The following is a 24,383-nucleotide window of genomic DNA, read 5'->3' as shown; positions in this document are numbered from 1 at the left end:
GTGTCGGCAAAAAAAAAATGCAATTAAGTAATCAATTCGGTTAAATTACTGCCGATTTGGCTACACAAAATTTAGGGTCAATTATACCGGTTAATGACAATTGGTATGACAAATAATATTATCGAAAATAGTCATTTATTGAATCAGAAAATAAAATAAAATATATAATAATATAAAACATAATAATAAAATAAAATAAAACATATAATAATATAAACATAATAATAATTAAATAAAATAAAACATATAATAAAATAAAACATATAATAATAAAATAAAATAAAACATAATATTAAAATAAAATAAAACATAATAATAAAATAAAATAAAATATATTAAAATAATAAAATAAAAAATAAAAAATCAATGACGTCGGTGAGGGCGCCTGCGCTCTCGGTGGTGAGGAGATCGAGAACGAGAGCGCCTGCGCTCTTGGTGGTAGTAGGGGGATCGGGAGCGAGAGCGCCTGCGCTCTCTATACTTGTATGTCCTACGATCCATCCTATTTCTCCGGGCGGTCCGGACTAATGCTTAAAACAAAGCAAGTATTAATATAAATGCAATGAATTAATGAAAAAATCAGTTAAATAATAAATACTTACGCTCCACTCTCCAAAACTCGTCAGAGAGTTCCTGGTGGAATCTCTCGTCATGCAAAGTCGGGGTACGAGTGGGATATCCTTCAGGATTTCTGTTTATTAATCTCTCTAAATTCTCGTACCCCGACTTTAGCGCATTCCATTTCTCTCTACATTATTTTCTAGTTGGCCTGAATATGTGGTTGTTTCGTATATCACGAGCAATTCCACGCCATAATTGGTTTTGGTTATGTAACCTCGTTGTGGTGAATAAGGGCTGATAGGCCCGACGACGCTGAATTAAGGTCAAAGCAGCGTCATCGGGCCATTGAATGTATACTGGAAGATTTGCGTTTAAGTTTAATGCTGCCATTATTAAATATTATTAGTTTGATGGGGAAAATGTCAAGAAAAGGCTCTATATTTATAATAAATTTATTATGATTTCTTTGAGTTTATTTTTACGATCTTGTCTAAATTTTTTAGTTCTAATGCAATCATCCTTAATTAATTTATTTAACATTGAATACACACATAATTTTTTTTTGATTTCTTTGAGTTTATTTTTACGATCTTGTCTAAATTTTTTAGTTCTAATGCAATCATCTTTAATTAATTTATTTAACAATGAATACACACATAATTTTTTTTTGATTTCTTTGAGTTTATTTTTACGATCTTGTCTAGTTCTAATGCAATCATCTTTAATTAATTTATTTAACATTGAATACACACATATTTTTTTTTGATTTCTTTGAGTTTATTTTTACGATCTTGCCTAAATTTTTTAGTTCTAATGCAATCATCTTTAATTAATTTATTTAACATTGAATACACTCAATTTTTTGATTTATCAATTTATTTTAAAAATATAATTATAGTAATACTGCATTAATTAATATATATAAATAAAAATAAATAAACAAATTCTATTAATAAAAAATGAGTTAAAATGTTATCTTTATACTTTATAATTATAAAATATAATATTTTAAATCACGTATGTCCTTCCTTGATTATATTTCATATTACACTGCGATGATATATTACAATTATACTGAATTTTAAGCTAACCTTAATTTACACCGTAACGAACTTAATTCGATCTTAATTTACTCCGTTTTAGGAATATTATCGAACAATTAAACAAATGATTAGTTGCACATGACTTGTATTATTTGAATAGTTGATACTTTATATACCGATATTTGATTACACCAATATGTATTAAAACTCTTTCCTATCAGTAATTTCACAATTTCAATCAATATATCGGTATTTTTCAAATATCGTTGTAAGTCTACTACTGTAGATCCCATCTATTTTTTATGTAATCAATCCAGAGGCTTACACTAAATAGATATGGCTTAGTTAGATAGGATCATCACATGGTTCATTGGCTCAGTTATTTTTCCGTCAAGAGTACCAGGATCTTATAAATTTTTTTTTCTTGCATGTCATCGTATCACACATAAAAATGGAAATTCAAAACGTAATATTCCATTAATTTCTTCTCACTCCTTTTCTTCTACCGATCATTTTTCTTCTCACTCCTTTTCTTCTACCGATCATTTTTCTTCTCACTCCTTTTCTTCTACCGATCATTTTTCTTCTCACCTTTCCATTATTTTTCTTCTCATTCCACGTATAGCCTGAAAAATATAATAAATTTGAAACCGTAAAATCGATTTGAGGTAATTTTCCATGTAAAAAAAAAATTCACTGAATGAAATTCGATATTGTAATAATTTATTTATATTAATTAAATTTAATTTTCGATCTTCTAGAAATCATAATTTTTAGTTTTCCCATCTCCTGATATTTTTAACTGATCCTGCATTCTACACGATACACAATGATATTAAGATCATGTATATTTTCCAATTAAATACTACAATCATAATTACAATAGCTAAAATCTCAAAATTATATCATGATAACCTCGCCCTTTTTTTTGTTCATTCAATATTTATCATCTACTTTTTTGAGCAAGAAAGTTGCTCTACATTTTTTATTCATTTATATTTTCTCGATAAATATCACCTACTTTTAAACAAAAAGGTTGTTCCACTTTTTTTTTCGCTCATATTTTTTTTTTTATATTATGACGACTAAACGTAAATTACCTAATAAATCGTCTGATGATAATCAAGAAATGGAAGTTGAAGGAGGTATGTAGATATAACTCTTTTGTAAATTTATAGTAAGTTTTACTTATATAGTTATATGTAAGAAGAATAATTAATAAATACCAAAAATATGTATAATAGGATCGAAAAGAAAACAAATTACGAAAAAAGAAGAAATATTGACATTGAGAAAGCCAATCAGTTGATGAAAAAAAGTAAAAATAGTAATAAAGAAGCTGCCGAATCTGCTGATAAAGAAGTTATAGTAGTAAATGAAAAAAGAAGTAATGATGATGATGATGATGATGATGATGATGATGATGATGATGATAATGATGATGATGATGAGAGTAAGACAGAAGATCATAAAAAACCCGAAGTATTTCAATCAAAGTCAAATTTAGAAATAGTTGCTTGGCTCGTCGACCATCCAGAAATTTTAAGATTGGCACTAGAAATGAACAATACGGATGTTGCTATCTCATCATCCAGTAAAATTACGGACGTAAGTATTAAATTAACATGATTTTATTATGTCTAAATCTTTTAAATAATGTATTTTTAATATTTTAGGATAAAATTCGTCTATGGGACGAAAGTGTCAAGTGTCTTTTTTTACGTGCAAGAAGTCCGCGTGGTGAAGTTTTTGATGAGTTGATAACAAAAATTTTCAAAATAAAAATACATTCGAACGAAGCTAAAAGCTACCTCGAAAAAACCCGAAAATTTTTTATCGATTTCAGAAATAAGTTTAACCAAATTATTTTAACTTCTGTAGAAGAATTTAAAGAAATAAGAAAAAACAGGTATTTATTTAATTGTTTCGTAGCTAACCAAATAGTGCTGTTTGTATTAATTATTAATTTAATTATAGAGCATCTACTGGAAGTTTATCTCAAAAGGAACTTATAGATTACGTTGATGAAGAATTTGTCCAAAAGATTTTAAGCTGACAGCTTGTAGCTGTTAATATTTCAGAATTAACAAGAAATGGAGGATTCAATACCTTGGTTGATTTCGTAAAAGAAACCTTTAAGGTTTCGTGGAACAGAAAAAATTTGTCCGCCGTTGAAGAATTAGATAATATGACCAAAAAATTAACGATCCCTTCTAGGAGCGGAAATAAGATCGTTGATTCTTTATCGGTAAGTTATTTTATTTATACTGTACTGATACTTCATATCCTTTAATCATAGTTATTAATAATAATATTAAATTATACATAGTTATTAATCTTAGCAAACGCTCTAATTTTTTTATAAAATTATGCATTTTATAACGATATTACATTGAATAAATTTAGTAAATTTTACAAGCAAATGATAATATGAAACATCATTATTCTAAACATTATACCATAATGTCGAGTGATAATAATATAAAATAAAATGGATGTATAAAACTATAAAATGTTTGTCTAAGATATAACATTTTCAAGTTTAAAAAGTAATTGTTGTTTTGTTAAAAATGGAATGGTTATTATATGACGTTTCTTCTTTAGTATATACGGCCTAAATATCTCTATATATTTGACGTTCTTATACAGATCAAAAAGAATACATTTGCGTAACATTTGCGTAAAGTAAGAACTTTAAAGTTTAAGCCAATTCTGACTGGTAATTTACAAAATAACAAACACAATTCTTAAAAAAAAATTCTGAATCAGAATACTTTTCCGGTTTCCATCTTCGATTCTGCAAAAAATTGAAAAGTTCAGGTGATAATTTAAGAAATATCCACCTATAAAGAGACTAAACAATTATCAGGTTGATCAAGTTCGTGTAATACCAAATTTAATAAATTGTCTGATTAAATGATCGCGTATATTAAATGATCGCGTATATTATAAGGCTATAAGGCCTATTAATTCCTAAAAAGTCAATTTAACCACTATTTTATTTAACCGCTATTTATTTGTACGTTTTTTTTTTTTTGAAAAAAAAAACTTTCTTTCTGAAAGTAGAGTCTTCCTCCTATACCGTTTGCCGTCGTGCATAGTGTGTTATAGGAAAAGGCGGACTTGAATTATATAGGTGTAAGCTTATGTTATATAGGCGTAAAGCTTATATAATTAACGCAACGAAAATCCTTTAATCAAAGGTTAAAATAGGCATGATGGGATATTCTCATATATCATGAGACTTTCGTCTGTTCGAAGTGTCGTTTTATATATAATTAAGTAGGCTTAAGTCGTAAGTAACTTTTTTATAACATTGATTATTGGAGAATTAAGTGGCAAAAATAATTTTTAGTTTGTAAGACTTTTAACTCCATACCAACTTGTGTGTGTTTGGCGTGTAATTAATTCCCTAACCCTTAGACCCACTTGTGGGTTAGGTAGGTTGCTTTGCACTTCTTGCAGCCTACCTTATAATGGGTTTTAGGTCCACGTTTGCCCATTTAAAATTTATTAAACAGGATGTCATTCGTCCAAACACATTGCAACGTTTGTTGATGAAGCTATAGTTGTCTAATAAAAGTTCACTTTGCCAGGCAATTTATGGTGGATTCAATGGATCAAATTACAAACAACAATAATGCAGTCATATGAGAATTCCAGGCCAAAGAATAAGGGTGAATTGTCAAAGTTGAGAATATATTTGTATTTTTTTTTTAAAGCCGTCATTCTCACGAACTTTTTCATTGTATCCCTAAATTCAATGATTTTGGTAATGATGAAACTGCAGTTGTTTATAGGGGTTTCCCGCCAAACTTCTGAGGTGAATTTATGTCTGGTGTTTTCGAATATACTTATCCTTTTTGCAATAGAGTCGTAGCGAGTCTTCTTAAAGCGTACCTGTGACACCCCATCCAACTTGGGCAGTGTCGCTGAATCTAAAGCAAGGTACCCGGTTAATCCTCAACTTTGGGTTGATGAGTTATGATTCTGGAGTATTAAGGCATAATGTTTTGACTTACATCACCAATTTAACTCATAATTCTAATTTATTGAATTAGTTTATTATAGATTTATTGATATTTTTTTTATCTGTTATATAATATTTAAACTAATGTATACTTTATCTGTAATTAAAATTGTTATTGTAATAAATAACCGGTAACTTAAATCTATTGAAATTAACTTTTAAATTAGATTACAAATTATTAAAATATTATAAAACGATATTTGATTGATTTGATATTTTTATAGATAATATCATTTTGATATTATTTTGATACTGAATTAATATTAAAATAATATTATATTGATATTGCATTTATTAAAAAAAAATCATTATTGATATAACAATATCAAAATGATATCGTTTCGTTATTTGTCAATATCGATTAGATAATTATAAAGTGATATCTTTACGATATCATATTGATATTGAATTAATGTTAGAACGATATCATATTAATATCGTATTTACTTTCTATTTTTCATTATTGTTATAACAATATCGAAATATCGATATGATATCGATTTGATGTTTCGTCAATATCGTTATGATTAAGGTTGCTTGTCTAAACCTCTTCAAAATCCTATGATTAGTTTCGTCAAAATTTTACTATAGATTTATTATAGTTTCGGCAGAGTTTCGGCAGTTTCGGCATTTATAATAAGTTTCAGCAGTTTCGCCTTTCTCTAAAGTTTCGCCAGTTTTTTAATATAACTTTAATATAGTTTTGGCAGAATTTCGCTTTTCGGTGAAATGCCATCTTGCCTAAACCCCTAGGTTTCGGCAAGCAACCTTAGTTATGATGTCGATTAGATAATTATAAAGTGATATCTTTACGATATCATATTGATATTGAATTAATGTTGGAACGATATCATATTAATATCGTATTTACTTCCCATTTTTCAAAAAATTCATTGTTGTTATAACTAAGGTTGCTTGTCTAAACCTCTTCAAAATCCTACGATTAGTTTCGTCAAAATTTTACTATAGATTTATTATAGTTTTGGCAGAGTTTTGGCAGTTTTGGCATTTATAATAAGTTTCGGCAGTTTCGCCATTTTCCAAAGTTTCGCCAGTTTTTTAATATAACTTTAATATAGTTTCGGCAGAATTTCGCTTTTCGGCGAAACGCTATCTTGCCTAAACCCCTAGGTTTCGGCAAGCAACCTTAGTTATAACAATATCGAAATGATATCGATCTGATATTTTTTCAAACAAATATCTTTACGATATCATTTCGATATATTGAATTAATATTGAAATGATATCATTGCGATATCATAATGATATCATTTGCAAATCGATATCGCCACGATATTTATTTAATATCATTATTATATCAATTCGGTATTGTTTAAAAATTCAAGGTTTCTGTAAAGTACTTATCGGGTACCTGATATGTGTACAATATATGTGATATATATGTATGATATTTAACAATACTACACATATCGGGTACTTGATATGTGTAGTAGAAATGCAGAAAAATGGTGACACATTATGTAAATATCACATATACATCTTATACATATCAGGTAGTTAAATATCGGTCACATATCATAGGCTTATTGGGTATCTGATATATTATAATATATATCAAACTTGATGAAATATGGTTTGCCTTGGTTTAATCACTTTTCGGGTTTTATGGGTCATCTAATGGTGCTACTTAATAACAGCTTTTGTAGGATGGAGTGTCAATTTTTATAGTGGACGTAATATTCGTTATTTTGTTAATATAGTTGCTTCTACTTTGGTTGGAATATATTAAGGGAAAGATCTGGGAAAATTTAGTGTAATGTGATTTTTTTTTTTTAGATTAATTTTTTACTTTATTTTTTCTTAGGAGACTATTTAGCTTTGTTTTTAGTTAGTTTTATTTTTATATTTTTCTTTTTATTGATTATAAATTGTAACTTTGCTGAAACTTGGAGTTTACAATCGATATTGATTAGATATCGCAACGATATCATTATGATATTATTACGATATTTTGATAAAAAATAGATTCGACATCGTTAAGTTAGTCGTAACTGTATTTATTCGATATTGATTTAGTTCGATATCTCTGCGATATCGCTGCGATCATTATGCGATGTAAATATTATCACATAACCACATCGTAGTGATGTCGTATTAACATCGAATTAATATTGCAAAAATATTTTACATCTATTTGATATCGTAACCACATTGTAGTGATGTCGTATTAACATTGAATTAATATTACAAAAATATTTTACATCTATTTGATATCGTAACTACATCGTAGTGATATCGTATTAACATCGAATTAATATTACAAAAATATTTTACATCTATTTGATATCGTAACTACATCGTAGTGATATCGTATTAACATCGAATTAATATTACAAAAAATAGGACCCCGAATATCTCCAAAACAGGTCATAAGTCACACTTTCGGCAGATTGGCCCATTTTTCGAGGGCTCAAAAAATCGTTTTTTGTAAATATCTCGGCATCCAGTGGTCCAATTTTGATGAACTATTTTTTAAATTGTAGAGCTAAATGAGGGCTACAAAATAAAAAAAAGTTCATTAAAATTGAATTACTGGATGCTGAGATATTTACAAAAAACGATTTTTTGAGTTTCAGCAAAAAGGGGTGTTTTTGGCCAAAAGTCCATTATGACCTTTATATTAGATATCCGGGGTCCTCAAAAAATGTTTTACATTTATTTAATATCGTAACTACATCATAATGATATCGAATTAACATTGCAAAAAATGATTTCCATTTATTTAATATCGTAACTACATCGTAATGATATCATATTAACATCGAATTAACATCACAAAAATATTTTTATTATATAATATGTTTTATTACAATTTTATTAGTGGATTATTATGGGTGAGTGGAGTACGTTTCTTTCTTTTTTTTATTCTTTTCTTCTCTTTTTTTATTCTTTTCTTCTCGTATGTGAATGGATGGATACGTCATTTTCAATTTTAAAAAATATATATATATACATATAAAAAAACAATCATGATTAATAAAATGTACTCTTTGTAAAATATATTTAAATTTTAATATATAACCTTGGGATAATAGTTAGAGCAGGTAATCTCCGAGATTTTGTAAAGAATAATAAAAATGATAATATTTTTTAAGTTAGTTCTTTCTTTAAATTTTTTGAAAATGTTTTGTTTCTTAAAATCATAATATTGTAAAAAAATGCTGGTTGCTACGACTGACGAACAACGACAAATTGTAAGGCTACCCCCGGACAAAGTAATTGGAAGCCAAAAAATGCCATAAATATCCAGCCCTATTTTATAACATTTTCTTCTGGGCTAAAGCAAATATTACAAAAGAAAGCTTCAAATATATTCAGCAATTTGAACATGGCATTTGAGAATACATTTTACACACTCCCTTAAGTAATACCACAGTTTAACAAAGAAAGACTCAAACCAGAACCTATTGTAAAGAAGGTACATAACCGATTCCTCCTCCAGAACCAGTAGACTTTACGATTGTGGTAGAGTCTGAAAATATGAAAAATACGCGTATCCTATTTTCATACCTTGCTTAACAGCTCCACTATTTATTTAAAAGCAGCTTTTCTCTTTTTTGTATGTGGGTAGTTGGGTATATTTTTCCTTTCTTTTATTCTTTTCTTTTGTACGTGAGTGGTTCCTTTTTTTCGTATGTGGGTGTCTTACTATGTCAAATATATAAACTAAAGTGCCAAAGTATTGTTAATATTGTAAAAGATAATTAAAGTATACTTGGGTAAAAGAAAAAAGAAGAGACGAACCAAAAATACCGTAAAGTATTAATAAAAGACAAGTATAAGAAGAGAAAAGTGTATTTTTGAAAATAAACAAAAAAAATCTTGTATTAATAAACGCAAATTTTAGCTATTTTTAGATATCACATGCATGCAATTAAAGTAATTTTAATTGGTTAATTTAATTAATTATTACATCATGCATGTGATTTTATTGGTTAATTTTAACCAAAATTTTATACGATACAAATTAAATAATTATTTTATTATATTTATATAATTTATATAATTATATGGCTGTAAAATAAAAATTATTTTTTATCCAAATTTATAATTATATAATTTATATAATTATATAGGCTGTAAAATAAAATTATTTTTTATCCAAATTCTATTTGTAGTATCATGATTTGGTAGTTGGCACCTTTTTGAATTACAATTATGAATAAAGTGTACTTTTTGAACATTATCTATTACAGTAATTGGAAAAATACGTCTCCATTTATCTCCTGTTGCTTGAAGATGGTAAAGTGGACATTTTAATACTGAATGTTCAACCATAGTATCTTCAAACCAATCTACAACAACAAATGCATAATATTTGTCATTATTACCCTTATGTTGAAAAATACCCTTGATTATTGCATAAGAATCTTCATGATCTTCTTCATAAATTGTGATGAAATCACCGAGATGTAGGTGAACTTTTGAAAGAATACCATTTTTTTCTTCAATTGTATATGATGCTAATTTGTACCAACTAATTGAAGAATTTATAAGTGCCGCCTCAAACTTCATATCCACATAAGATAAAAACAATTCAATTTTAAAATTATGCAAAGTCAAGAGAAGTTTATCATGTTCCTGCTTTAACATTCTTTTTTTTAAGGAAATATTGGAAATAAAATTTACTGGTGAAGTAACTAAATTAAAAGATTAGTAAATATTATGCATATGTGAAAAAATAAATATGAAGTACTATAATATTTTGCTATCTTACCTTTTACGTCATCATTTTGAATTTGTTCCTCAATTAAATATTTATCTTCTGTAACATACCAATTCGAAAATAATTGATCAAAATTTGAACTTGTGAACCCAGAACAAGATCTATTTAATCTTGGATCTATACCTCCATCTGCTAAATGTCGAATTGCAAATAAAGTATTGTAACGTTTTAATAAATCCAGGTCTATATTTTTGCAATTAGTTTTTGGTACCATTTTTTTAAAGATACAATGAACCATTTCTTTTATACCAACCTGAGAATTGATAAGTGTACCAAAAGTTTTAGCATGCATCAAAAGATGCATATTAATATGTATATTTGGTAAGTTAACAAAACTTGCAAAAACCTATTAAAAAATAAAATATTGTTAATTAATGAATTATTCCATGTTATGAATTTCAAATTTATAATTATACCTTTGGAAGAATTAAAAACTCTTCTTTAAGACATAGCTGTAATTCCTCATAGCTATCTAACGTAAATTCCTTATTAAAAACTGCTTTCATAGTCTTTGCAACATGTACCCAACAAGATATAATAGCTTTTAGCACTAAGCTAATTCGAACTACATCAATCCTTTGTCGAATAGTGGCTGCTTCATTATTTTTGAGGCTTGATTCCTTTAAAAATCGATTTAATAAAAATGGCATAATCATAGCTAGTCTAAGAAGATCAGACATCATAAAACTATTGTAATGACTAATTGGATTTGGTAGACGAGACCACTTTTTTGGAATTTCAAAATTTTTCCAAATTTTAGCAAAATCATCCTCTCCTTCTTGTGAAAATAATTTACAGGTTAGTTTTAGCAACCGCCCAATCTTTCCTGCGGTGGTATGATAAATATCCTGTGACGTCTGTAAATGTCTCTCACGTTTTAATTTATCCAAAATACTAGGTGATGATCTTAAGCCATATTCTGTACAAAGTTGTCCTCTTTTTAAAATTACAGATTCTTGAGAAATTTTTGAAATTTCTTCATCTGTGATATGATGATAACGTAATGTTGTCACACTATCCTGATTATAGGTACTCAATGATTCCTTTTTAGTTGTACAAGTATGGCAACCTTTATTTGCATTATGTCTAAATTGATTTTTAAATTTAAATCATTTTAATAGTTGTTACGAAAATATATTATTAAGATTAATAATTAAATTGAAAAATACCTCAGTACTCCTGCCATATCATTACCTTGAGGTAAATTTGCTGTAACAAGGCCCAACCCAGCAATAACCCATGCATCTTGTCCTTGAACAGTCATAATCTTTCCTTTCTCAAATTTTTTTATTTCTGAAACAAATGGTACCATAAACTCGTTAAAATTTCCACCAAAAGGAATAAATCCAAGAACAAAATGGTTCTTGATTAGCTTTTTCTGATGCGTTGGCATGTTACCAAACTATATATAGACGCCACCTAACATCAGGAAATTATATAGTGCAAAAAGTTGCGCAAGTTTACACATCATAATATTTCGTAAGCTTCCAGACCCGCCGCAAGTTTGCGTAAGCGTAATATTTTGTAACTTTTTAAAATATTTCGAAATATTACGATATGCAAAGCTTCGTAATTTTACGATTTGTAATATTCCGTAATTTTGCGGTTCGCAATATTTCGTAATTTTACATAATATTGTGTAAGTTTTCAGACCCGCCGCAAGTTTGCGTAAGCCTAATATTTTGTAACTTTTTAAAATATTTCAAAATATTACTGTATGCAAGGCTTCGTAATTTTACGATTCGTAATATTTTGTAATTTTACTGCGTAATACTTCGCAACTTTTTAAAATATTTCGAAATTCTATGATGCGTAATGTTCCATAATTTGACGATTCGTAATATTCTGTGATTTTACACAACTTAATATTTCGTAATATTTCAAAATATTTCGATAAATAATACTTCATTTTCTGTACTATAAGTTTATATAATGTATGTTTTATTAGATATAATTTTATTAAACCATAAAAAATTACAAGTATTTATTAATATATACAGAATACATAAAAGTAAAAAAAAGAAAGAGTAGAGTAACAATATTATTAGACGTAAAAAGAAGAGAAACAGCTATAGTAACGTTAGTATTAGATATAAAGATAAAAGAAATATTGTTATTATTGTTAGTATTAAGGTAAAAAGAGTTAAAGAAACAGTAAAAGGAGTAAAAGAAACATGGATATTATCGTTAGTATTAAAGTACAAGTAAAAAGAAATAAAGGAAACGTAGATAGTATTGTTAGTATTACGACATAAAGTAACAAAGAGGTAAAAAAAAATGCGTTAATATTAAAATAATTAGTATTAATAAATAAATATTTCTATACCTGCAAAGTAATTGAACAAAAGAATAAAGAAATAAAGAGAAAGGAAAAAATAAACATGTTGTTAGTATTGTTAGTATCGTTAGTATTAAAGTACAAGTAAAAAGGAATAAAGAAAATATGGATATTATTGTTAGTATTACGATACAAAATAACAAAGAGGTAAAAAAAAATGAAAATAATTAGTATTAATAAACAAATATTTCTATACCTGCAAAGCAATAAATTATGAAATATATGTAAATATATTGTATATAATTAAAGAAATAATAGAAAGAAGAGACAAAAAAATTAAAAATATTGAACAAAAGAATAAAGAAATAAGAAACAAAAATAAATAAGACAAAAACGCGTGCATGATTAAATGATTAAATGATTAAATCACATGCAAGGATCAGCCTAATTTTGATTGGCCAGAAAATATGATATCGTAAAATTACGGAAATCCGCATTTTAAAAAATCACAGAAATTGTATATGCACAATTACTAAATATCATCCCCTCGTGATAAATTAAAAATTATCAACACAAATTTAACACAAATTTAACAAATTTAACGAAATTTGGCCAAAATTAACAAATTTTTACCAGAATTATCAACACAAATTGAACACAAATTGAACACAAATTTCAGCCACAATTTATTTATGTCACACCCGTGTTGTTAAGAATTAATAACCATTTTATTTATTAAAACTATATTAATTATGGTAAAAAAAATGCTATTACGTATGATATATATAAAAAATAATATTTATTTCCTATGCAACCCATAATTCTCTAATAAACTATTTACATACCGACCTTCCTCCTCCGTGTTATAAGAGTCAATAGAAAGTATATCATCGTCAGCTATGCCATCATTGGCCGCACCATCGTTGGCCGCACCATCGTTGGCCGCATCATCGTTAGCCGCACCATCATCAGCCGCATCTGCTCTATCGTCAGCTGCTCTATCACCACCATCATCTACATCATTACCATCATGAGAATCATCGTCCGAATGTGTAAATTTATCCCTATTTTCCAACTTTTGCTAAAAATCAATAAATAAACAAATAAACTGTAATTCAAATAATTCACATTTTGCAAATTGTAAATTAAAAACTTACTAAGTTGTTGATTATCTTTGACTTCATTATACTTTCGCTCATTTAAATGTTTTGATTATTAGGATTTAAGTACGTTTCACATATGCTAATCGCATACGCTATTTGTGTTTTTGAGGGATTTTTATTTTCTTTTCGCAACTTATCAATTATTAGCGACATATATGTCGTAGGTTGCCCATCTTTAACCTTTTTAAATAGGTTGTTGTAACATCTTTTCACCTCCGCCTTACTCTTCCATTCCTGAATTTTTGACGGACTAGCCTGAGTGTTACACAGGTCGAAAGATGCCAAATCAGTCACCAACCAGGCATCAATCGGGTATCCGATTGATGCCTGGTTGGTAACTGATTTTTTCAATTTGATACCAATCGGGCTGCCCGATTGATAGTTGATTTCCGCCAAAATCCGATAACAACCGGCTATCATTCGGGCTGCCCGATTGGTGACAAATTGAGAGTCAATTGATGGCCGAACGATGGTCAATTAATGGTCAATTGATAACCGATTGATGACTTATTGGATTTGCTTAATCCGACAGCAATCGGGCAGTATCTGATTAATGACCGATTGGTAGCGTATTAATGACCGATTGATAATGTATTGATGACTGATTAATAGCTGATTTGTAATAGCCGATTGGTAAAATCGGTTTTATAAAATGTTTATGATGCACCTATTTTATTTATTATATATTTATTTACGCATTATTAATTACAAATTATTAAAAACAATGGTTTTAATTCCAGCCTACATGCGCTTTATTAATTACAATTTACAATATATTCAAAAATTTGATTGTACAATCATAGTTGTAAATATAATTTATTTCAAATGGGAACTTATATCAATGTATACAATCATAATAAAAGTAATATGATTAAGCGAAAATTGGTACGTTTTTGTTTCTGATTGTTCTGATTGCTAATAGGAACAAATTTAAAAATAAAGAATTAATAAATGTTATACATTAAACGAACAAACAAGTTATTAGAAATAAATGGTGATGAAATCTTGCTTACCAAACTCCTAACGAATGTCCGTCAGAAATCGAGTTTTCCGATTACTGAAAGTAGGAACAGCTTAAAGACCATCATGTTAATCATCGAATGAATGAAATTCGTCAAAATCGATAGATATACAAATTCGTTTCTAAAAATGAAATAAAATACGGTTCATTTCTGATTTTTTGAGAAATCTTGCGAATTAGAATATGAATAAGGGCGTACATTAATCGATCAATCAACATGAGCAACTATTTAATAAAGAACCGCTGACAAATGCAATAATTAATTTTCGCTCCTCGGCACAGTACTTCTACATTTCGTCAGAAATCGAGTTATCCAATTGCTGAAAGTAGGAGCAATTTAGATCTGACCGAAACGTTAATTATTGACACGTTAAATATCTCAAACGAATTGTGCTAAGAATAAACTCACCTTTAATAAAGTTCGTCAAAATCGGTAAATACACAATTCGCTATTGATCGCAGAAAATATGTCGGTAGGGTGAGAATCGGCAGTGTTTTTGATTTTTCAAGAAATCTCGCGTATTAGCTAATCTTACAAAATATGAGTAGTAAGGTGTACGTTAATCAATCAATCAACGCAACCATCAAATGGTACGACCACTACATCTTCACCGCTAACAAACTGTAGACTTTTCGCTCCCTTTGATATACATGAAAAAATACACATAACTATGTTATATATCAAAAAAAAAAGCATACCTATTTGTACCATTAGCCCACCATAAAACTGGTCATAGTTACTGATATCAGAAATCGAGTTTACCGATTGCTAAAAGTAGGAGCAATTTAAAGATACCGTCACGTTAATTATCTAAACGAATTGTGCTAGGAATGAACTCACCTTTAAAGTTCGTTAAAACCGGTAGTTACACTTCGCTTCTGATTGAAGAAAATGAATTTAAAAATATATGTCGGTAGGGTGAAAATCGGCAGTGTTCATTTCCGATTTTCGAGAAATCTCATGTATTAGCTAATCCTACAAAATATGAGTAAGGCATACGTTAATCAATCAATCAACGCAACCATTAAATGGCACGATCATTATTACATCTTCACCGCTAGCAAACTGAAGGCTTTTCGCTCCTTTTGATATACATGAAAAAATACACATAACTATGTTATATATCAAAAAAAAAGCATACCTATTTTACTCCATTAGCCCACCATAAAACTGGTCATAGTTACTGATATCAGAGATGAGTTTGCCGATTGCTGAAAGTAAGAACAATTTAAAGATACCGTCACGTTAATTATCTAAACGAATTGTGCTAGGAATGAACTCACCTTTAAAGTTTTTCAACACCGGTAGATACACTTCGTTTCTGATTGCAGAAAACGAATTTAAAAATATATGTCGGTAGGTGAAAATCGGCAGTGTTCATTTCCGATTTTCGAGAAATCTCATGTATTAGCTAATCCTACAAAATATGAGTATATCAATCAATCAACGCAACCATTAAATGGCACGACCACTACATCTTCACCGCTAACAACAAACTGAAGGCTTTTCGCTCCTTTTGTCTTTGAAGTATCCGTTACGAGATAGTATTTCCAACGTGTGATTTTACAAAAAATGTCCGCCCTTGATGTGGAAGGTACTTAGGAACCACCTCATCTCCCGATTAATGAGACCCTAGATCAGAGGAGGCTAGCCTATCAGGTACAAGCACCTTACAACTTCATCCCTAGGTAGTCAAAAATCTCGGGTGGTTCCAGACCACAGCGTACTATATGTAAAAATATGCATGAAAAAAAATACATAACTAGAATGTTATATCAAAAAAAAGTATACCTATTATTACTTACCATAATACCATTAGACCCATCAGTCAGGCTTGCCTCTAAATGAAGTTTATCAAAATCGGTATATATACATTTCATTTCTGATCGCTGAAAACGAATAAAGTTTATTTCGTTAGAAGTGAAGATCAGTACAAATATTCGCTTACCATTTTTAAAGTTACACTCAGTAAAATGAAAATTGAAAGAAATATGCATTGTCGTTCTATATTTCACTTCGATTGAGTGTGAGGAGCAAAGAAGTATTAAATTCATCAAAAAATCGGCATGTTCTCGCACCTATAAAAACAGGAGGATATTTGAAACACAACTCAATGAAACCTGTTTTACAAAAAGGAAATAGTGAAGGTTAGTGATAAATAACAGTTTCCGTATCTGTCTCCAGAATAAAATTGGAATATTCCCATTCACGATTGTTGAATGTGAAAGTGCTTATTATTATTAATTTGTTATAAACTCGTACAGCTGAGTAACTGACATACCAGTATGTCAACCATTGTCAGTGAACGAGTCCAATAATTTCACACCATATATTATGGGCGTAGAAAGTAAACGGTGATATAATAAGCAAAAATAAACAAAAAATAGGCAACGCATTCGTAAGATGGTATAAGAAAAATTCGCAAATAGGCAAAACGGCAAAAGAAGAAAAATTCGCAAATAGGCAAACGGCAAAAAGAAGAAAAATTCGCAAATAGGTAAAAAGGTTTTGTTGTAAACAAAATGTGCTTATTTCCATATTTATCATAATCAAACAGAGATCTGGCCAATCAGATTAAATTTTGATGATCCAGATCACTAATCAAATTGGACTATTTGCGTATTATAACAATATATTTGCAAATACGGATACCGATTTATTAGTTAGCCCGACTCGTGAAATTTACAAAATTTAGCAACTTTGCGTATATATGTCGATTTCTAAATTAATGTCAAAAATAATCTGGCTGGTAATCCGCAGCTAGATTAGCTTGATATATCGGTATATCGGTATGATTGTCAGTTGATGAAATAAAATAAAAAAATTAGGTATTGTGAAAATTGAACCAAAAAGGTTGTCTCAGTCTTTAATTTCTTTTCAATCTGTTTGACTCAAGCATTATATTTACTGATATATTTATTAAATTTACTGATATTTATTAAATTTACTGATATATTTATTAAATTTACTGATATATTTATTTATATTTATTAAATTTACTGACATATTTCATTTATTTTGTAATTTACTAATCGCCTTGGCAACTGGATTTTTTAATGGCCCATTGTAGCCTGATTTCGTCCAACTAGGCGCGCTATTCGGTGCCGTTTCTTCAACGTACTCACTAGGCTTGTACACTCGTTCACGCTTTTTGTCGCCTTTTGTTGTATTACTGTCAACATAGTACAAAAATCTGCGCAGCTTTGTTTTAAAATGAATTAGCATATGCCAGTTATATGTAACCCATTTCAATAAATTCACTTACAGTACTGGAGCGCCATCGCAGGTTACGCACGATGATTATGTTTCGCTCGTCCTCGCTTTCTGAAATTTCCGGGCTATGATAGCCGTTTTCTGTGATTATTGGCCGCAATTCTTCGTTACTGAACTTTTCAATCAACGGATCATTAATTTTTTTTAAATTGTTGATCGTCTTTGATCTTTTTTTTCTTTTCTATTTTATAAAAAACTCGTAAATAAATAATGATGATTAGGATGATTAGTAAAATATAACATTTATATTTACCTCCGATCATCGTGAATTTTGGTGTTTCCGTCCTGTTTCTTTCTTTATATCATTTTCTGATTTATTTTTGACCCAAAGATTATCCCTTTTGTGGTGGTGCCGCTGATGGATCATCTCGTATATGACACCTTCCCCTATGGTGTAGGTGTCAAGATCCAATGTTTTCATTAAATTTGGCACAATCGTTTTAACTACAAGATCCTTTTGAAGCTCGAACGTTTTTTCGATATCTAATTGAGTTTCCTGAGGCATTCTTGCCTGATTCCAGAATAGATCTCTCTAAAAATATATTATTATCAGTAAATTTATAAAAAATAAAAAATACAGCGAAAGTTTTGTTTACCCTTAATGCTTCTCTCAAATCTTTGGGCATTTCAGATACATGTTGGTATCGTCGTTCTTTTGACTTTTTTCTTTTCTTGTCATCTTTTGGCCTAGAATCAGAATCAAGAATTTGAGTGCCTTCCGGGTTTAATTCTATCAATTGTATATTGACCATTAAGCAGTGAATCAGAATGTTTAGAACACAATAAGCAGAATTATACGACATACTAAATGTACCTAGTTCCGATTCTGATTTTGATTCTGATTCTGAACTAGATTCGTATAAGATTTCTGATTCCGGGCTGCTTTTTGTATAAATTTATAAATATATCTCAATTTTTGATAAGTTAACTGACACGAAGGGTTACTTACTCTTCCTTACGAAGCTTTTTGTTTCCCATTTTGTAAACTCCATTGAAAGTTATGTTGAAAAAAAAAGAGAAAGTTATGTATCGGTTAGCCTCCGAGGTTCTCTGGGATAAAAAAGGTCTGGTTCTTTATCTATTAGGAAGCCTTGTTGGTAGAGGGCTCGGAAGCCTTCGGGCTTTTGACTTCGGTCGTTGCAGAAATCCAACGACAAGATTTTATAACTTTACTTACTATAAAGGACTGAAAGAACTGAAAATTTTAGACCAAAAAAAAAAAGACTTATAATATGGTAAAAAAGAACAACGTTTCGCTCTGCAATATAATTAATTCGCGAATATCGGTATCGTTCTTAACCCACCACGCGGTGCTGATCCGCATAATATATTTTAATAAGGGTCAAGATGATGTCACCAGAAGGGTCAAGTCTGATATTTTTGCAACTAAATCATTTGAGCGAATTACCAAAACGGACGGACCGCGGGATAATTTTCTGGTTTCGCTATAGTAAAACCCGATTAATATTAATTTTTCATTAATACCCCGTACAATTTCCTATCTTCACATGCCATTAAGCAATAATAGTCTATTCAGACCGGACTAATATATGAAATTGTACATATTAAAAGCTCTTTATTCGTCGATTTTGACATTCATAAATAGGCTATAAGATACATACGTAGAAATTCTCAAATTTTTCATTGAACGCTTCGATCTTACTAAAACATAATCATGTCTACAAAACTTAGATATAAAGTATCATGTGATTGTAAGGAATGCAATGGCAAATATGTTGATGAAAGAACCAGAAAAAGACATCTAGATTTAGAGCATCATTTAGCGTCTAGCGTTTCTGGATTTGTCCCTTTTTTACCCAGAAACAATCGGATTAAGCCAGCACATACCGTCTATCATAGTCCGATCGTAGAAGGATCATCAAGATCAAAAGAAATGACCGGACAAGAAGAGTCAACATCATTTAATAATAATTATGAATCAGATTTTGCCGGTTTTATCCCTCAAAAAAGGTGTAGACAAGACCAGTTTCGGGAACCAGAAACCAATAAGGAAAGCAATGAACCGATTAATGAATATGAATATGAAGGTGACATTTCTCCAGAAGACAATATGGATTTGGACGACGATTCTGTTGAACAATTTGCTGCGCCCGAAAATGATTTAGAATTTGCATATCCCGACACAAATGTTAATATTGCGGATTTTTGGATATTAACATGGATATTCAAATATCAAGCAAGATTTTGCTTGCCGGATGTTGCACTAGATTCTTTAATAAAGTTTTTTCATCAAGTATTAATGGATGCTAATCAGACGAGATTCAAAGATTTCCCGTCATCTTTATACACTGCGACTAAGTTATTACGAATCGACAACCAATCTATGACTTACACAGTATGTCCGAGCTGTAATACATTATATAATATAGCTGATGTTATTGCGGATGAAGGATTTAAATGTACGCATATAGAATTTCCAATGAAACTGAAGGAAAAATTTTGCGGAATGGAATTAACTGTGCAAGTACCGCATGGTAATGGAAATAAAAGACGCCCCAAATTGTTATTTCTATTGCCGAATTTGAAAATACAGATAAACAATTTGTACCAGAGACCAGAATTCAAGCAACAACTACGAAAATGGACCAATCGGGATGTAAATAATGGTATGTTAGCAGATATTTATGACGGTAAAATCTGGAAAACTTTTCCAGACACTTCAGACGTCCCATTTTTTACACCGGAGACTGCAGATTCCCACTTGGGAATTATGATTAATCTCGATTGGTTTCAGCCTTTCGAGTCATCTGTATACAGCTGTGGGGCTATTTATGGGGTTATTTGTAACCTACCGCGTGAAATTAGATTTAAAAAAGAAAATATGTTGACGCTTGGTCTACTACCAGGACCAAGCGAGGTTAAGTTACACAAAATTAACCATTATCTCGCTCTGATTATTGATGAGTTATTAGAGTTCTGGGATGGGATTGAGATTCTCGCCGCTGAAAAAATATCCGATTGGCATTAATATGCTGTTCGAATGACATTCCTGCGGCGAGGAAGCTCCAATGTCGCATATCGGACATCAGTGAGCTGCCATAGGTGTTATAAAACTGCAAATTCAAATGGAAATGGAAATAAGTCAAATTTTGGCGGCTTTGATGATATGGTTGACTGGTTTGTAGAAAGAGATTTGGATGAACATCGACGGAATGCTGAGCTTTGGAGACTGTGTAAATCTGAGGAGGAAAGAAAACGTCATGTGAGTTCAACCCATGTTAGATGGTCCGAACTGCTAAGATTGCCGTATTTTAATCCGATAAGGTACCTTGTCATAGATCCAATGCACTGTTTGTTTCTCAGAATAGCCCATTGGATAATTAAAAAATTATGGATCGATGGCAACAAGATCACGAAACAAGATCTAGAAAAAATGGAAAAGCGAGCAAAATACATACAAATACCCGCGGATTTGGGGCGTATTCCAAATAAAATCGCAACTGGAGAAGGATTTTCCGGATTTACGGCCGACCAATGGAAAACGTTTGTTCTAATTTATGCTATCCCGTTGATGTGGGATTTGCTCGCTGAACCAGATCGACAAATTTTGGGGAATTTCGTTAGAGCTTGTTCTCTGCTAGTTTATCGAATTATTGACTGTGACATATTGAACGAAGCTCACGAACGTTTGCTCAAAGTTGCAACGTTGATTGAAGAAAATTATGGTCTAGAAAGAATAACCCCAAACCTCCATTTGTGTCTTCATATTGCCGATTGTTGCCGGGATTATGGTCCATTATATTCTTTCTGGTGTTTTTCCTTTGAAAGAATGAACGGTATCCTCGGTAGGTATTTTGTGAACTGTTTAATCGTTTAAGCTTGCTAATAATTTATTAAATAATATATCAATAGGCTCTTTTCCCAATAGTAATCGTCAAATTGAACCCGAACTTTTACGAATTATAATGCGGAATTGGAGACTTGATAACCTTGTATCCGTTCAATCAAATAATGTTAAGCTTGTTGAAGCTTTAAAATTAATTCAACCACGATCAACTTCCGGAAGTTTGGCAGCTTACGATAATTTTAATTACACTGAGCTGTATCAATTTAGAAAGGTATTCTTCCAAGAAGTTGATGAAACGATTGTCAGTAGCGAACCATTTCCTGGAGAAATGCTTACGCCATGTAAAAATTGGGTTGCCTTGCCTGATGATATTTATCAAATCCTAACCGAATATTATAATATTGCTTACGACTTGCAATTTGTAACAATTGCTGAGTCAACATCAACCAGTTCAAGAGATGCAATAGTTGTGCCAAATATGGTTGATCAATTTGGGCGGGTTAGGATCTCAGCAGAAGTGTTTGGATCGGCAATAGCATCCCGATACCTGAAAAACGCGAATGTTTTGGCGAAATTTATCCAAAACAATGAAACGACCGACTTATTTCCAGGTCAGGTACAGTATTATTTTGAACATACTGTGAGAATTTCGGGTGAACTTAAAACACATCGATTAGTATTTGTTAAATGGTATAAACTGGCGCCAAACCAGAAAACCCGATTTTATACAAGTATTGATAGTGATGAAAAAAGCTCAAATATTGAACTTTGGCGAAATGAATTTTATGAGATAGAGCGAGATTGTTTAATTCCAATTCATTACCTATATAGTCGCTTTGTATCTGGTGAATTTGTAATTGGCAAAAAGAATCCTATCACATATAATGCTGTAATCCCAATAAATAGGCAGTTTCATTTGTGAGAATTTTTACTGGTATAATAGAATTCTATTGTTTGGTGAAAATATAAATTTTAAATATGCAGATTTACTTTAACATTTAATGGAAGTGTACGATGTATTATATTTTTATTTTGAGTAATTAATTAGTTACACGACTATTACAATTCAAGTAACTAAAATGATAGTTAAATAACCCTTCGACTGTTGTTAATATACAAAAAAGATCAGAATATCAAGACTCGGGCCAGTCCAAAGGACTCACGGCATCCAAGCCAACCGGTCCAGAGAACTCACGGTCATGGTCAAATATTCTGGAAAGTAATGCATACAGCAGGTACTAAACTCAGAAATATAATCCAGGTATTACATTCCCTAACCAATACGCTACTGCAGCATTAAAGTTACAATAAAAAAGTTCCAATATAATTTATTTGATTGATTTTCTTATAAGGTAATCATGCATGAGTAATTAGTCTGTAAGTAGCAATAAAAATCGTGCCGATTATAAAAAAACTCATGATAAATAAGTTCATCAGCTTTCAGCCGGTCATCTCTTACGTATGAAATTTTTTTTGAAAGTGGATTGTAATTTCAAAAATTTATTACAGGTATACCGATAATGATCAAATGGAACAAATTTACTTGAAAATTTAATGCATATCCTTCAATTTTAATAGGTCGGTGAAAACAAAGATTACATTCAAGTCAGTTTCTTTTTTACGGTTATCGATTTTCTTTTATATAAATCGATTCCGCTTTAATATAATAATAAACATTCTTAACAATTATCTTATATATTCATACCGGTTTTTTCTTATAGTTATTGGTCTTTCGTACGAATATCACAATATTCGGTTTTTATATCTGCATTTTTTTTTATCTCATTTTTTTGTAAATAGTCAAAGGTTATAAATTGATTTTTATTTTAATCCTAGGGGTTATAATGGGCCGAAAAGCATACATAGTAGCCCTTAAATACATTAGGCAAAACCTGATACGAAAGAATGAGAATTTAACGCGAGTAAATGACTCTTTACAAATAATGTCGAATCGCGCAACGATCGGGGATATAGAATCTCGGAAAAAGGTTGTAGAATTAGAAAACTGTAATCGTGCGTTAACGGAAATCATGAGTATGCAGAAAGAAGCAAATGATTTTCTACAACAAAAGATCGATATATTAGAAACTCAACTATCCCTACTTAATAATTCAGAAATGGGAACTTTATTAAATAATCAAGAAGTGAATTCGTTCAGCAGTGCTCTGATGTTAGCATCCTCTGTCAAAATAAATAATATCAGAAGTGAGGAGGGTGAGGAGGATGAAGACGGTAAAATTAAAATACGTGAAATATGCGAGTAAGTCTTATTTCGATATAATATTTGTCAAATAATAAAGTCAAATAATAAATAATAGAAAAGTTTGTAAGTCAATGATATATCTTATTAAATAACATATAACATATACCGGTGTTGCTTAATTTCTGCAAATTTTGCGTATCATATTACATCATTACATCGTTACAGTCAAATAATAAATTATAGAAAAGTTGTAAG

The 24,383-nt window shown here is 30.1% G+C and overlaps 6 protein-coding genes across 6 annotated transcripts; 3 read left to right on the top strand and 3 right to left on the bottom strand.

The window, feature by feature from the left end:
* Positions 1–2,682: 2,682 nt before the first annotated feature.
* Positions 2,683–3,660, top strand: OCT59_018306 (uncharacterized protein; the record flags this gene model as incomplete). Its single annotated transcript, XM_066148697.1, has 4 exons — positions 2,683–2,753; positions 2,849–3,212; positions 3,281–3,513; positions 3,582–3,660. The coding sequence occupies 4 exons, from the start codon at positions 2,683–2,685 to the stop codon at positions 3,658–3,660; spliced, it is 747 nt and encodes a 248-aa protein (XP_066004601.1).
* A 6,838-nt stretch (positions 3,661–10,498) lies between these two features.
* Positions 10,499–11,774, bottom strand: OCT59_018305 (uncharacterized protein; the record flags this gene model as incomplete). Its single annotated transcript, XM_066148696.1, has 4 exons — positions 10,499–10,513; positions 10,635–10,727; positions 10,798–11,467; positions 11,551–11,774. 4 exons carry the CDS (start codon positions 11,772–11,774, stop codon positions 10,499–10,501), a joined length of 1,002 nt encoding a protein of 333 aa, XP_066004600.1.
* Positions 11,775–13,458: 1,684 nt separating this feature from the next.
* On the bottom strand, positions 13,459–13,858 carry OCT59_018304 (uncharacterized protein; the record flags this gene model as incomplete). The annotated part of the gene is made up of 2 exons (XM_066148695.1): positions 13,459–13,740; positions 13,817–13,858. The coding sequence occupies 2 exons, from the start codon at positions 13,856–13,858 to the stop codon at positions 13,459–13,461; spliced, it is 324 nt and encodes a 107-aa protein (XP_066004599.1).
* A 4,518-nt stretch (positions 13,859–18,376) lies between these two features.
* Positions 18,377–19,095, bottom strand: OCT59_018303 (uncharacterized protein; the record flags this gene model as incomplete). The annotated part of the gene is made up of 3 exons (XM_066148694.1): positions 18,377–18,649; positions 18,714–18,999; positions 19,067–19,095. 3 exons carry the CDS (start codon positions 19,093–19,095, stop codon positions 18,377–18,379), a joined length of 588 nt encoding a protein of 195 aa, XP_066004598.1.
* A 697-nt stretch (positions 19,096–19,792) lies between these two features.
* OCT59_018302 (uncharacterized protein) lies at positions 19,793–20,354 on the top strand (the record flags this gene model as incomplete). Its single annotated transcript, XM_066148693.1, has 2 exons — positions 19,793–20,266; positions 20,346–20,354. The coding sequence occupies 2 exons, from the start codon at positions 19,793–19,795 to the stop codon at positions 20,352–20,354; spliced, it is 483 nt and encodes a 160-aa protein (XP_066004597.1).
* A 3,514-nt stretch (positions 20,355–23,868) lies between these two features.
* OCT59_018301 (uncharacterized protein) lies at positions 23,869–24,189 on the top strand (the record flags this gene model as incomplete). Its single annotated transcript, XM_066148692.1, has 1 exon — positions 23,869–24,189. The coding sequence occupies one exon, from the start codon at positions 23,869–23,871 to the stop codon at positions 24,187–24,189; it is 321 nt and encodes a 106-aa protein (XP_066004596.1).
* Positions 24,190–24,383: the final 194 nt, after the last annotated feature.

Source organism: Rhizophagus irregularis, chromosome 27 (genome assembly GCF_026210795.1).
Source record: "Rhizophagus irregularis chromosome 27, complete sequence".
NCBI lineage: Eukaryota > Fungi > Glomeromycota > Glomeromycetes > Glomerales > Glomeraceae > Rhizophagus > Rhizophagus irregularis.
The sequence above is the reverse complement of the archived record's forward strand: the minus strand, read 5'-3'. Positions and strand labels throughout refer to the sequence as shown.